Here is a 16,402-nt window from a genome sequence, read left to right on the forward strand (position 1 = left end):
CAACAACCACCTCCCCCACCACAACAACCACCTCCCCCACCACAACAGGCAAGCGGACCACAAACTCAGCTGTTGCCTCTGTCATTACTACCATTACTGGAGACATTACAGGACAAAGTTATCAAGTAGTTCAGAGGCGGTGTGCTGGTGTTTCCGGGTTGCCACAACGCGTTCTGCGCCTCTTTTTGCCCCTCACAAATTGTTGAGTTGGAGCCGCACACAGAACATGAGCGCTGCGCCTCTCCTACTTTAATGACTTTATACGTTTTCTGTGTTGAGACTGCAGAGAAGCGCCCCCGGACAGGGTAGGTACACTGAGGGGTGTACCCTGCTTCTCGGGGTATAAACACTGCGAGTTTACTTTAGCTGTGGACTATGTCCCGAGCTAAAGAAAGCTCTTGTGGTAGCCTTAATAACCCTCCAGATGTGGTCAGGGCGACACCACACAGCCGACGGCGGCGGCGTCAACCAGGGCTCTTGATGACACCAACCATCCGGCTCTACAGATGGATGGGTGAGCACCGCCCCCGCCACGGGTCAAGCTGGGGGGCGCGTGACGGGTCGTCACACACACGTGAGGAACGCTGTCCTCGTTTCACAACGTGACGAGTTGTAATGTGACGGAGGAAGTGATTACGTGGTGACGGTAGAGGCTAGAGCGGGAGACGCCCCGTGAGTGACCACTACTGGGGGAGGCTGCCTTCCTTCTCACCATAACACTTGAACATCAGCACCAGCAGCACCAGCAGCACCAGCACTCCAGCACCAGCAGCACCAGCACCAGCAGCAGGTAGCACCAGCAGCAGCAGCACCAGCACCAGCACTCCAGCACCAGCAGCACCAGCACTCCAGCACCAGCAGCACCAGCACCAGCAGCACCAGCACCAGCAGCACCAGCACCAGCAGCACCAGCACTCCAGCACCAGCAGCACCAGCACCAGCAGCACCAGCACTCCAGCACCAGCACTCCAGCACCAGCAGCACCAGCACTCCAGCACCAGCAGCACCAGCACCAGCAGCAGGTAGCACCAGCAGCACCAGCACCAGCAGCAGGTAGCACCAGCAGCACCAGCACCAGCACCAGCAGCAGGTAGCACCAGCAGCACCACCAGCACCAGCACCAGCACCAGCACCAGCAGCACCACCAGCACCAGCACCAGCACCAGCACCAGCAGCACCAGCACTCCAGCACCAGCAGCACCAGCAGGTAGCACCAGCAGCACCAGCACCGGCAGCAGGTAGCACCAGCAGCAGCACCAGCACCAGCACCAGCACCAGCAGCACCAGCACTCCAGCACCAGCAGCACCAGCACCAGCAGCAGGTAGCACCAGCAGCACCAGCACCAGCACCAGCAGCAGGTAGCACCAGCAGCAGCACTGGTAGTGTGTCCTAGCGGCGGTCATCATACTCTCATAACTGTAGCACATAGAGAACTATCCGGCGCATAACGCTCCAATGTTTAGTTCAGCGAGACAGACAACATCCGTAAAACATTGTTACCTTCAAACATGACAAGACTCTAACATTTACCGTGTTCTTCCTGGGAGAAGAGCAACGGGGGAGTGACATCAGAGGTAGAACACCGCGGGGACTAACGCTAACTCCATATATAATGTTAAAACATTATAACAACGGAACTAAGAAGGTTTAGAGTCAATACAACGAAAACCCGCTAGAGGGAATGTCTAGTCCCAGGAGCTGAGGCCCGACCCAGCAAATTTCAGCAGGTTAAGTACAGAGAATCACGCCTACAAGACGTGCTGCCCCTCACCACAGCGTCACACACACCTCTAATGTCTCTCACCTCCTCCACAAAGCATTACAGTCACCTTGCGTGACAGAGTGCTCGGTAACTCACTACACTACATCATCTCTCACCCTGTACACGCACCACTCAAGAAAATGTCTATACTGGGTGGTAACAGTGTAAGTGTCTATACTGGGTGGTAACAGTGTAAATGTCTATATACTGGGTGGTAACAGTGTAAATGTCTATATACTGGGTGGTAACAGTGTAAGTGTCTATACTGGGTGGTAACAGTGTAAATGTCTATATACTGGGTGGTAACAGTGTAAATGTCTATATACTGGGTGGTAACAGTGTAAATGTATATACTGGGTGGTAACAGTGTAAGTGTCTATACTGGGTGGTAACAGTGTAAATGTCTATACTGGGTGGTAACAGTGTAAATGTCTATATACTGGGTGGTAACAGTGTAAATGTCTATACTGGGTGGTAACAGTGTAAGTGTCTATACTGGGTGGTAACAGTGTAAATGTCTATATACTAGGTGGTAACAGTGTAAATGTCTATATACTGGGCGGTAACAGTGTAAATGTATATACTGGGTGGTAACAGTGTAAATGTCTATATACTGGGCGGTAACAGTGTAAATGTATATACTGGGTGGTAACAGTGTAAATGTCTATATACTGGGTGGTAACAGTGTAAATGTCTATATACTGGGCGGTAACAGTGTAAATGTATATACTGGGTGGTAACAGTGTAAATGTCTATATACTGGGTGGTAACAGTGTAAATGTCTATATACTGGGCGGTAACAGTGTAAATGTATATACTGGGTGGTAACAGTGTAAATGTATATACTGGGTGGTAACAGTGTAAATGTATATACTGGGTGGTAACAGTGTAAATGTATATATACTGGGTGGTAACAGTGTAAATGTATATACTGGGTGGTAACAGTGTAAATGTATATACTGGGCGGTAACAGTGTAAATGTATATATACTGGGTGGTAACAGTGTAAATGTCTATATACTGGGCGGTAACAGTGTAAATGTATATACTGGGTGGTAACAGTGTAAATGTATATATACTGGGCGGTAACAGTGTAAATGTATATACTGGGCGGTAACAGTGTAAATGTATATACTGGGTGGTAACAGTGTAAATGTATATACTGGGTGGTAACAGTGTAAATGTATATACTGGGTGGTAACAGTGTAAATGTCTATATACTGGGTGGTAACAGTGTAAATGAATGGCCACATCTGTGGTAGAAAATAAACTAAAAAAAAAAAAACCTCCCAGCTAAAGCGGTTTTCAGAACACAGTCCAACGGTTCCTATCACAGTGTGAGTAATGTCTGGCATTATAACATGACGGAGTCACAGCCGCGCACTTCACCTTTGTGTAAGCGTAATAATCCACTTACTATCTGGTTCCCTCCCCAATAAATCAATCATTATTAAATGTCAGATCAAAGGATGAACTTTCAAATATAAAAATTAAGTAAAAAAGTAGTGATTTTTGTATATGACTGAAGCATTTTGATGTGATATTGGATTATGTGAAAAGTTGGCGGGTTCGTGTGTGTGTGTGTTCATATGTCAGGCTTTTTTGTGTTGGATCTATTCATTATTTTTGCTATGTACATTGACGCCGACAAACACAAGCCAATTAATTTTTTTTCAGGCTGTGACTACCTGATCTATATATGCGGGAGGTGTTTTACCGTCCTATTGACAGTGTAACTGGCACTCTGGGTGGTGTATGGGGCACCATAGGTCAGTGCCACCGGGCCTGGCACTGGGGCACCATAGGTCAGTGCCACCAGGCCTGGCACCGGGGCACCATAGGTCAGTGCCACCAGGCCTGGCACCGGGGCACCATAGGTCAGTGCCACCGGGCTTGGCACTGGGGCACCATAGGTCAGTGCCACCGGGCCTGGCACTGGGGCACCATAGGTCAGTGCCACCGGGCCTGGCACTGGGGCACCATAGGTCAGTGCCACCGGGCCTGGCACTGGGGCACCATAGGTCAGTGCCACCGGGCCTGGCACTGGGGCACCATAGGTCAGTGCCACTGGGCCTGGCACCGGGGCACCATAGGTCAGTGCCACTGGGCCTGGCACCGGGGCACCATAGGTCAGTGCCACTGGGCCTGGCACTGGGGCACCATAGGTCAGTGCCACCGGGCCTGGCACTGGGGCACTATAGGTCAGTGCCACTGGGCCTGGCACTGGGGCACCATAGGTCAGTGCCACTGGGCCTGGCACCGGGGCACCATAGGTCAGTGCCACTGGGCCTGGCACTGGGGCACTATAGGTCAGTGCCACTAGGCCTGGCACTGGGGCACCATAGGTCAGTGCCACTAGGCCTGGCACTGGGGCACCATAGGTCAGTGCCACTGGGCCTGGCACCGGGGCACCATAGGTCAGTGCCACTGGGCCTGGCACTGGGGCACCATAGGTCAGTGCCACTGGGCCTGGCACTGGGGCACCATAGGTCAGTGCCACTGGGCCTGGCACTGGGGCACTATAGGTCAGTGCCACTAGGCCTGGCACTGGGGCACCATAGGTCAGTGCCACTGGGCCTGGCACTGGGGCACCATAGGTCAGTGCCACTGGGCCTGGCACTGGGGCACCATAGGTCAGTGCCACCGGGCCTGGCACTGGGGCACCATAGGTCAGTGCCACTGGGCCTGGCACCGGGGCACCATAGGTCAGTGCCACTGGGCCTGGCACCGGGGCACCATAGGTCAGTGCCACCGGGCCTGGCACTGGGGCACTATAGGTCAGTGCCACTAGGCCTGGCACTGGGGCACCATAGGTCAGTGCCACTGGGCCTGGCACTGGGGCACCATAGGTCAGTGCCACCGGGCCTGGCACCGGGGCACCATAGGTCAGTGCCACTGGGCCTGGCACCGGGGCACCATAGGTCAGTGCCACCGGGCCTGGCACTGGGGCACCATAGGTCAGTGCCACTAGGCCTGGCACCGGGGCACCATAGGTCAGTGCCACTGGGCCTGGCACCGGGGCACCATAGGTCAGTGCCACTGGGCCTGGCACTGGGGCACCATAGGTCAGTGCCGCCTGGCACTGGGGCACCATAGGTCAGTGCCACTAGGCCTGGCACCGGGGCACCATAGGTCAGTGCCACTGGGCCTGGCACCGGGGCACCATAGGTCAGTGCCACCGGGCCTGGCACTGGGGCACCATAGGTCAGTGCCACCGGGCCTGGCACCGGGGCACCATAGGTCAGTGCCACCGGGCCTGGCACCGGGGCACCATAGGTCAGTGCCACCGGGCCTGGCACCGGGGCACCATAGGTCAGTGCCACCGGGCCTGGCACCGGGGCACCATAGGTCAGTGCCACCGGGCCTGGCACCGGGGCACCATAGGTCAGTGCCACCGGGCCTGGCACCGGGGCACTATAGGTCAGTGCCACTAGGCCTGGCACTGGGGCACCATAGGTCAGTGCCACTGGGCCTGGCACCGGGGCACCATAGGTCAGTGCCACTAGGCCTGGCACTGGGGCACCATAGGTCAGTGCCACTGGGCCTGGCACCGGGGCACCATAGGTCAGTGCCACCGGGCCTGGCACCGGGGCACCATAGGTCACACACACTCTCGTGAAGATATAATAACAACAAGAGGAAGAAAGGTTAAATCATGTTTACATAATGTTATATTAGCAAGTATAATACTAAAGTAGAAGAGAGATTAGTTAGCTTTAGGTCTAGGTTACGCAGGTGAGAGAGTGGGAGGAACACTAACTGCGGCCCAGGGGCCAGATTCACGAAAGTACTTACGCAAGCACTTACGAACCTGTACATCTTTTTTTTTGTCAATCTTTGGCGGCTTTGTTTACAATTATTAAACAGTTAATGAGCTCCGAAGCACCAGGAGGCTGTTTGTAACAATAACAACAGTTGATTGACAAGTTTTCATGCTTGTAAACTGTTTAATAAATGTAACCAAAGCCGTCAAAGATTGAGGAAAGATGTACACGTTAGTAAGTGCTTGCGTAACTGCTTCGTGATTCTGGGCCCAGCTCATTAGGACCAATCAGCGCACGTTAGACAGGAAGACAGGTGAGTGGAGGGCAGGTGGAGGGCAGGTGACCAGGCTGCCATCTCCCGGCCATAACTTAACCTAACCTAACCTAACTTAACCTTCCCTTCCACCAGCTCGGGACCGTTTTACTCTCCAACTTCCGCCTCTCACCTGAATCACGCCTAAAATGTTCACCAGATTTTCCTGAAAATCACAGTATGAAAGACCCCAAAAAGTTCCTCTACCGGACTGATTTTTTTATAGATTCTGTGACTTTTTCTATCTATTTTGTCTTTAGAAGAAGCGAATAAAGCACAAATACACAGACAGGAACGATCACTGAGGACAATGAGCAGTAGGCCAGGACACGTTCCCAAACTTTATACTGTGGTGAGTGAAGTACCTATGGTCGTGGTCACGCTACCAGCCTCCACTATGGCCGTGGTCACGCTACCAGCCTCCACTATGGTTGTGGTCACACTACCAGCCTCCACTATGGTCGTGGTCACACTACCAGCCTCCACTATGGTCGTGGTCACACTACCAGCCTCCACTATGGTTGTGGTCACACTACCAGCCTCCACTATGGTCGTGGTCACACTACCAGCCTCCACTATGGTTGTGGTCACACTACCAGCCTCCACTATGGTCGTGGTCACACTACCAGCCTCCACTATGGTTGTGGTCACACTACCAGCCTCCACTATGGTCGTGGTCACACTACCAGCCTCCACTATGGTCGTGGTCACACTACCAGCCTCCACTATGGTCGTGGTCACACTACCAGCCTCCACTATGGTCGTGGTCACACTACCAGCCTCCACTATGGTCGTGGTCACACTACCAGCCTCAACTATGGTTGTGGTCACACTACCAGCCTCCACTATGGTCGTGGTCACACTACCAGCCTCCACTATGGTTGTGGTCACACTACCAGCCTCCACTATGGTCGTGGTCACACTACCAGCCTCCACTATGGTCGTGGTCACACTACCAGCCTCCACTATGGTCGTGGTCACACTACCAGATTCCACTACCCCCATGGTCACACTACCAGCCTCCACTATGGTCGTGGTCACACTACCAGCCTCCACTATGGTCGTGGTCACACTACCAGCCTCCACTACCCCCAAGGTCACACTACCAGCCTCCACTACCCCCATGGTCACACTACCAGCCTCCACTACCCCCATGGTCACACTACCAGCCTCCACTATGGTCGTGGTCACACTACCAGCCTCCACTATGGTCGTGGTCACGCTACCAGCCTCCACTATGGCCGTGGTCACACTACCAGCCTCCACTACCCCCATGGTCACACTACCAGCCTCCACTATGGTCGTGGTCACACTACCAGCCTCCACTATGGTCGTGGTCACGCTACCAGCCTCCACTATGGCCGTGGTCACACTACCAGCCTCCACTACCCCCATGGTCACACTACCAGCCTCCACTATGGTCGTGGTCACACCACCAGCCTCCACTATGGTCGTGGTCACGCTACCAGCCTCCACTATGGCCGTGGTCACACTACCAGCCTCCACTACCCCCATGGTCACACTACCAGCCTCCACTATGGTCGTGGTCACAATACCAGCCTCCACTATGGTCGTGGTCACGCTACCAGCCTCCACTATGGCCGTGGTCACACTACCAGCCTCCACTACCCCCATGGTCACACTACCAGCCTCCACTATGGTCGTGGTCACACTACCAACCTCCACTATGGTCGTGGTCACACTACCAGCCTCCACTATGGTCGTGGTCACGCTACCAGCCTCCACTATGGTCGTGGTCACGCTACCAGCCTCCACTATGGTCGTGGTCACGCTACCAGCCTCCACTATGGTCGTGGTCACGCTACCAGCCTCCACTATGGTCGTGGTCACGCTACCAGCATCCACTATGGTCGTGGTCACGCTACCAGCCTCCACTATGGTCGTGGTCACGCTACCAGCCTCCACATGGTTGTGGTCACGCTACCAGCCTCCACTATGGTCGTGGTCACACTACCAGCCTCCACTATGGTCGTGGTCACGCTACCAGCCTCCACTATGGTCGTGGTCACGCTACCAGCCTCCACTATGGTCGTGGTCACGCTACCAGCCTCCACTATGGTTGTGGTCACGCTACCAGCTTCCACTATGGTCGTGGTCACGCTACCAGCCTCAACTATGGTCGTGGTCACGCTACCAGCCTCCACTATGGTTGTGGTCACACTACCAGCCTCCACTATGGTTGTGGTCACACTACCAGCCTCCACTATGGTTGTGGTCACACTACCAGCCTCCACTATGGACGTGGTCACACTACAAGCCTCCACTATGGTCGTGGTCACGCTACCAGCCTCCACTATGGCCGTGGTCACGCTACCAGTCTCCACTATGGTCGTGGTCACGCTACCAGCCTCCACTATGGTTGTGGTCACGCTACCAGCCTCCACTATGGTCGTGGTCACGCTACCAGCCTCCACTATGGTCGTGGTCACGCTACCAGCCTCCACTATGGTTGTGGTCACACTACCAGCCTCCACTATGGTTGTGGTCACACTACCAGCCTCCACTATGGTTGTGGTCACACTACCAGCCTCCACTATGGTCGTGGTCACACTACCAGCCTCCACTATGGTCGTGGTCACGCTACCAGCCTCCACTATGGCCGTGGCCACGCTACCAGCCTCCACTATGGTCGTGGTCACGCTACCAGCCTCCACTATGGCCGTGGTCACGCTACCAGCCTCCACTATGGTCGTGGTCACGCTACCAGCCTCCACTATGGTTGTGGTCACACTACCAGCCTCCACTATGGTTGTGGTCACACTACCAGCCTCCACTAACCCCATGGTCACACTACCTGCCTCCACTATGGTTGTGGTCACACTACCAGCCTCCACTACCCCCATGGTCACACTACCAGCCTCCACTACCCCCATGGTCACACTACCAGCCTCCACTACCCCCATGGTCACACTACCAGCCTCCACTATGGTTGTGGTCACACTACCAGCCTCCACTACCCCCATGGTCACACTACCAGCCTCCACTATGGTTGTGGTCACACTACCAGCCTCCACTACCCCCATGGTCACACTACCAGCCTCCACTATGGTTGTGGTCACACTACCAGCCTCCACTATGGTTGTGGTCACGCTACCAGCCTCCACTATGGTTGTGGTCACACTACCAGCCTCCACTATGGTCGTGGTCACACTACCAGCCTCCACTATGGTCGTGGTCACACTACCAGCCTCCACTATGGTTGTGGTCACACTACCAGCCTCCACTATGGTCGTGGTCACACTACCAGCCTCCACTATGGTTGTGGTCACACTACCAGCCTCCACTACCCCCATGGTCACACTACCAGCCTCCACTATGGTTGTGGTCACACTACCAGCCTCCACTATGGTTGTGGTCACACTACCAGCCTCCACTATGGTCGTGGTCACGCTACCAGCCTCCACTATGGTCGTGGTCACGCTACCAGACTCCACTATGGTTGTGGTCACGCTACCAGCCTCCACTATGGTTGTGGTCACACTACCAGCCTCCACTATGGTTGTGGTCACACTACCAGCCTCCACTATGGTCGTGGTCACACTACCAGCCTCCACTATGGTCGTGGTCACACTATCAGCCTCCACTACCCCCATGGTCACACTACCAGCCTCCACTACCCCCATGGTCACACTACCAGCCTCCACTATGGTTGTGGTCACACTACCAGCCTCCACTATGGTTGTGGTCACGCTACCAGCCTCCACTATGGTTGTGGTCACGCTACCAGCCTCCACTATGGTCGTGGTCACACTACCAGCCTCCACTATGGCCGTGGTCACACTACCAGCCTCCACTATGGTCGTAGTCACGCTACCAGCCTCCACTATGGTCGTGGTCACACTACCAGCCTCCACTATGGTCGTGGTCACGCTACCAGCCTCCACTATATTCGTGGTCACGCTACCAGCCTCCACTATGGTTGTGGTCACACTACCAGCCTCCACTATGGTTGTCGTCACACTACCAGCCTCCACTATGGTCGTGGTCACGCTACCAGCCTCCATTATGGTTGTGGTCACACTACCAGCCTGCACTATGGTTGTGGTCACACTACCAGCCTCCACTATGGTTGTGGTCACACTACCAGCCTCCACTATGGTCGTGGTCACACTACCAGCCTCCACTACCCCCATGGTCACACTACCAGCCTCCACTATGGTTGTGGTCACACTACCAGCCTCCACTACCCCCATGGTCACACTACCAGCCTCCACTATGGTTGTGGTCACACTACTAGCCTCCACTATGGTTGTGGTCACACTACCAGCCTCCACTATGGTCGTGGTCACGCTACCAGCCTCCACTATGGTCGTGGTCACGCTACCAGCCTCCACTATGGTTGTGGTCACACTACCAGCCTCCACTATGGTTGTGGTCACACTACCAGCCTCCACTATGGTCGTGGTCACACTACCAGCCTCCACTATGGTCGTGGTCACACTATCAGCCTCCACTACCCCCATGGTTTCACTACCAGCCTCCACTACCCCCATGGTCACACTACCAGCCTCCACTATGGTTGTGGTCACACTACCAGCCTCCACTATGGTTGTGGTCACGCTACCAGCCTCCACTATGGTTGTGGTCACGCTACCAGCCTCCACTATGGTCGTGGTCACACTACCAGCCTCCACTATGGCCGTGGTCACACTACTAGCCTCCACTATGGTCGTGGTCACGCTACCAGCCTCCACTATGGTCGTGGTCACACTACCAGCCTCCACTATGGTCGTGGTCACGTTACCAGCCTCCACTAAATTCGTGGTCACGCTACCAGCCTCCACTATGGTTGTGGTCACACTACCAGCCTCCACTATGGTTGTGGTCACACTACCAGCCTCCACTATGGTCGTGGTCACGCTACCAGCCTCCATTATGGTCGTGGTCACGCTACCAGCCTCCATTATGGTTGTGGTCACACTACCAGCCTCCACTATGGTTGTGGTCACACTACCAGCCTCCACTATGGTTGTGGTCACACTACCAGCCTCCACTATGGTCATGGTCACACTACCAGCCTCCACTATGGTTGTGGTCACACTACCAGCCTCCACTATGGTTGTGGTCACGCTACCAGCCTCCACTATGGTCGTGGTCACACAACCAGCCTCCACTATGGTCGTGGTCACACTACCAGCCTCCACTATGGTTGTGGTCACACTACCAGCCTCCACTACCCCCATGGTCACACTACCAGCCTCCACTACCCCCATGGTCACACTACCAGCCTCCACTATGCTTGTGGTCACACTACCAGCCTCCACTATGGTCGTGGTCACACTACCAGCCTCCACTATGGTTGTGGTCACACTACCAGCCTCCACTATGGTTGTGGTCACACTACCAGCCTCCACTATGGTTGTGGTCACACTACCAGCCTCCACTATGGTTGTGGTCACACTACCAGCCTCCACTATGGTCGTGGTCACACTACCAGCCTCCACTATGGTCGTGGTCACACTACCAGCCTCCACTATGGTTGTGGTCACACTACCAGCCTCCACTATGGTTGTGGTCACACTACCAGCCTCCACTACCCCCATGGTCACGCTACCAGCCTCCACTATGGTCGTGGTCACACTACCAGCCTCCACTATGGTTGTGGTCACACTACCAGCCTCCACTATGGTTATGGTCACGCTACCAGCCTCCACTACCCCCATGGTCACACTACCAGCCTCCACTATGGTCGTGGTCACACTACCAGCCTCCACTATGGTTGTGGCCACACTACCAGCCTCCACTACCCCCATGGTCACGCTACCAGCCTCCACTATGGTCGTGGTCACACTACCAGCCTCCACTATGGTTGTGGTCACACTACCAGCCTCCACTATGGTTGTGGTCACACTACCAGCCTCCACTACCCCCATGGTCACGCTACCAGCCTCCACTATGGTCGTGGTCACACTACCAGCCTCCACTATGGTTGTGGCCACACTACCAGCCTCCACTATGGTTGTGGTCACACTACCAGCCTCCACTACCCCCATGGTCACGCTACCAGCCTACTATAGTCGTGGTCACACTACCAGCCTCCACTATGGTTGTGGTCACACTACAAGCCTCCACTATGGTTGTGGCCACACAACCAGCCTCCACTATGGTTGTGGTCACACTACCAGCCTCCACTATGGTTGTGGTCACACTACCAGCCTCCACTATGGTTGTGGTCACACTACCAGAATCCACTATGGTTGTGGGCACACTACCAGCCTCCACTATGGTCGTGGTCACACTACCAGCCTCCACTATGGTTGTGGTCACACTACCAGCCTCCACTATGGTTGTGGTCACACTACCAGCCTCCACTACCCCCATGGTCACGCTACCAGCCTCCACTATGGTCGTGGTCACACTACCAGCCTCCACTATGGTTGTGGTCACACTACCAGCCTCCACTATGGTTGTGGCCACACTACCAGCCTCCACTATGGTCGTGGTCACACTACCAGCCTCCACTATGGTTGTGGTTACACTACCAGCCTCCACTATGGTTGTGGTCACTCTACCAGCCTCCACTATGGTTGTGGTCACACTACCAGCCTCCACTATGGTTGTGGTCACACTACCAGCCTCTCACTATGGTTGTGGTCACACTACCAGCCTCCACTACCCCCATGGTCACGCTACCAGCCTCCACTATGGTCGTGGTCACACTACCAGCCTCCACTATGGTTGTGGTCACACTACCAGCCTCCACTATGGTTGTGGTCACACTACCAGCCTCTACTATGGTCGTGGTCACGCTACCAGCCTCCACTATGGTCGTGGTCACACTACTAGCCTCCACTACCCCCATGGTCACACTACCTGCCTCCACTATGGTTGTGGTCACACTACCAGCCTCCACTATGGTCGTGGTCACACTACCAGCCTCCACTATGGTCGTGGTCACACTACCAGCCTCCACTATGGTTGTGGTCACACTACCAGCCTCCACTATGGTCGTGGTCACACTACCAGCCTCCACTATGGTTGTGGCCACACTACCAGCCTCCACTATGGCCGTGGCCACGTTACCAGCCTCCACTATGGTCGTGGTCACACTACCAGCCTCCACTATGGTTGTGGTCACGCTACCAGCCTCCACTATGGCCGTGGTCACACTACCAGCCTCCACTATGGTTGTGGTCACACTACCAGCCTCCACTACCCCCATGGTCACACTACCAGCCTCCACTATGGTCGTGGTCACGCTACCAGCCTCCACTATGGTCGTGGTCACGCTACCAGCCTCCACTATGGTTGTGGTCACACTACCAGCCTCCACTATGGTTGCGGTCACACTACCAGCCTCCACTATGGTTGTGGTCACACTACCAGCCTCCACTACCCCCATGGTCACACTACCAGCCTCCACTATGGTTGTGGTCACACTACCAGCCTCCACTATGGTCGTGGTCACGCTACCAGCCTCCACTATGGTCGTGGTCACGCTACCAGCCTCCACTATGGTCGTGGTCACACTACCAGCCTCCACTATGGTCGTGGTCACACTACCAGCCTCCACTACCCCCATGGTCACACTACCAGCCTCCACTACCCCCATGGTCACACTACCAGCCTCCACTACCCCCATGGGCACACTACCAGCCTCCACTACCCCCATGGTCACACTACCAGCCTCCACTATGGTCGTGGTCACACTACCAGCCTCCACTACCCCCATGGTCACACTACCAGCCTCCACTATGGTCGTGGTCACACTACCAGCCTCCACTACCCCCATGGTCACACTACCAGCCTCCACTATGGTTGTGGTCACACTACCAGCCTCCACTACCCCCATGGTCACACTACCAGCCTCCACTACCCCCATGGTCACACTACCAGCCTCCTCTACCCCCATGGTCACACTACCAGCCTCCACTACCCACATGGTCACACTACCAGCCTCCACTACCCCCATGGTCACACTACCAGCCTCCACTATGGTCGTGGTCACGCTACCAGCCTCCACTATGGCCGTGGTCACACTACCAGCCTCCACTATGACCGTGGTCACACTACCAGCCTCCACTATGGTCGTGGTCACACTACCAGCCTCCACTATGGTCATGGTCACACTACCAGCCTCCACTATGGTCGTGGTCACACTACCAGCCTCCACTATGGTCGTGGTCACACTACCAGCCTCCACTATGGTCGTGGTCACACTACCAGCCTCCACTATGGTTGTGGTCACACTACCAGCCTCCACTACCCCCATGGTCACGCTACCAGCCTCCACTACCCCCATGGTCACACTACCAGCCTCCACTATGGCCGTGGTCACACTACCAGCCTCCACTATGGCCGTGGTCACACTACCAGCCTCCACTATGGCCGTGGGCACACTACCAGCCTCCACTATGGTCGTGGTCACACTACCAGCCTCCACTATGGTCGTGGTTACACTACCAGCCTCCACTATGGTTGTGGTCACACTACCAGCCTCCACTATGGTCGTGGTCACACTACCAGCCTCCACTATGGTCGTGGTCACACTACCAGCCTCCACTATGGCCGTGGTCACACTACCAGCCTCCACTACCCCCATGGTCACGCTACCAGCCTCCACTACCCCCATGGTCACACTACCAGCCTCCACTACCCCCATGGTCACACTACCAGCCTCCACTATGGTTGTGGTCACACTACCAGCCTCCACTACCCCCATGGTCACACTACCAGCCTCCACTACCCCCATGGTCACACTACCAGCCTCCTCTACCCCCATGGTCACACTACCAGCCTCCACTACCCCCATGGTCACACTACCAGCCTCCACTACCCCCATGGTCACACTACCAGCCTCCACTATGGTCGTGGTCACGCTACCAGCCTCCACTATGGCCGTGGTCACACTACCAGCCTCCACTATGGCCGTGGTCACACTACCAGCCTCCACTATGGTCGTGGTCACACTACCAGCCTCCACTATGGTCATGGTCACACTACCAGCCTCCACTATGGTCGTGGTCACACTACCAGCCTCCACTATGGTCGTGGTCACACTACCAGCCTCCACTATGGTCGTGGTCACACTACCAGCCTCCACTATGGTTGTGGTCACACTACCAGCCTCCACTACCCCCATGGTCACGCTACCAGCCTCCACTACCCCCATGGTCACACTACCAGCCTCCACTATGGCCGTGGTCACACTACCAGCCTCCACTATGGCCGTGGTCACACTACCAGCCTCCACTATGGCCGTGGGCACACTACCAGCCTCCACTATGGTCCTGGTCACACTACCAGCCTCCACTATGGTCGTGGTTACACTACCAGCCTCCACTATGGTTGTGGTCACACTACCAGCCTCCACTATGGTCGTGGTCACACTACCAGCCTCCACTATGGTCGTGGTCACACTACCAGCCTCCACTATGGCCGTGGTCAGACTACCAGCCTCCACTACCCCCATGGTCACGCTACCAGCCTCCACTACCCCCATGGTCACACTACCAGCCTCCACTACCCCCATGGTCACACTACCAGCCTCCACTACCCCCATGGTCACACTACCAGCCTCCACTACCCCCATGGTCACACTACCAGCCTCCACTACCCCCATGGTCACACTACCAGCCTCCACTATGGCCGTGGTCACGCTACCAGCCTCCACTATGGCCGTGATCACACTACCAGCCTCCACTATGGCCGTGGGCACACTACCAGCCTCCACTATGGTCGTGGTCACGCTACCAGCCTCCACTACCCCCATGGTCACACTACCAGCCTCCACTACCCCCATGGTCACACTACCAGCCTCCACTATGGCCGTGGTCACACTACCAGGCTCCACTACCCCCATGGTCACACTACCAGCCTCCACTATGGTTGTGGTCACACTACCAGCCTCCACTACCCCCATGGTCACGCTACCAGCCTCCACTACCCCCATGGTCACACTACCAGCCTCCACTACCCCCATGGTCACACTACCAGCCTCCACTACCCCCATGGTCACACTACCAGCCTCCACTACCCCCATGGTCACACTACCAGCCTCCACTACCCCCATGGTCACACTACCAGCCTCCACTACCCCCATGGTCACACTACCATCCTCCACTATAGCCGTGGTCACACTACCAGCCTCCACTACCCCCATGCCCACACTACCAGCCTCCACTACCCCCAAGGTCACACTACCAGCCTCCACTACCCCCATGGTCACACTACCAGCCTCCACTACCCCCATGGTCACACTACCAGCCTCCAGTACCCCCATGGTCACACTACCAGCCTCCACTACCCCCATGGTCACACTACCAGCCTCCACTATGGCCGTGGTCACACTACCAGCCTCCACGACCCCCATGGTCACACTACCAGCCTCCACTACCCCCATGGTCACACTACCAGCCTCCACTACCCCCATGGTCACACTACCAGCCTCCACTACCCCCATGGTCACACTACCAGCCTCCACTATGGCCGTGGTCACACTACCAGCCTCCACTACCCCCATGGTCACACTACCAGCCTCCACTACCCCCATGGTCACACTACCAGCCTCCACTACCCCCATGGTCACACTACCAGCCTCCA

The 16,402-nt window shown here is 55.7% G+C and overlaps 1 protein-coding gene across 1 annotated transcript; it reads right to left on the reverse strand.

Annotated features, from left to right (window-relative positions):
• Positions 1-3,455: 3,455 nt before the first annotated feature.
• LOC138355867 (tetra-peptide repeat homeobox protein 1-like) lies at positions 3,456-4,856 on the reverse strand. The gene has a single exon (XM_069311409.1). The coding sequence runs from the start codon at positions 4,854-4,856 to the stop codon at positions 3,456-3,458; it is 1,401 nt and encodes a 466-aa protein (XP_069167510.1).
• Between the last annotated feature and the right edge of the window lie 11,546 nt (positions 4,857-16,402).

This window comes from Procambarus clarkii, chromosome 69 (assembly GCF_040958095.1).
Source record: "Procambarus clarkii isolate CNS0578487 chromosome 69, FALCON_Pclarkii_2.0, whole genome shotgun sequence".
Taxonomy (NCBI): domain Eukaryota; kingdom Metazoa; phylum Arthropoda; class Malacostraca; order Decapoda; family Cambaridae; genus Procambarus; species Procambarus clarkii.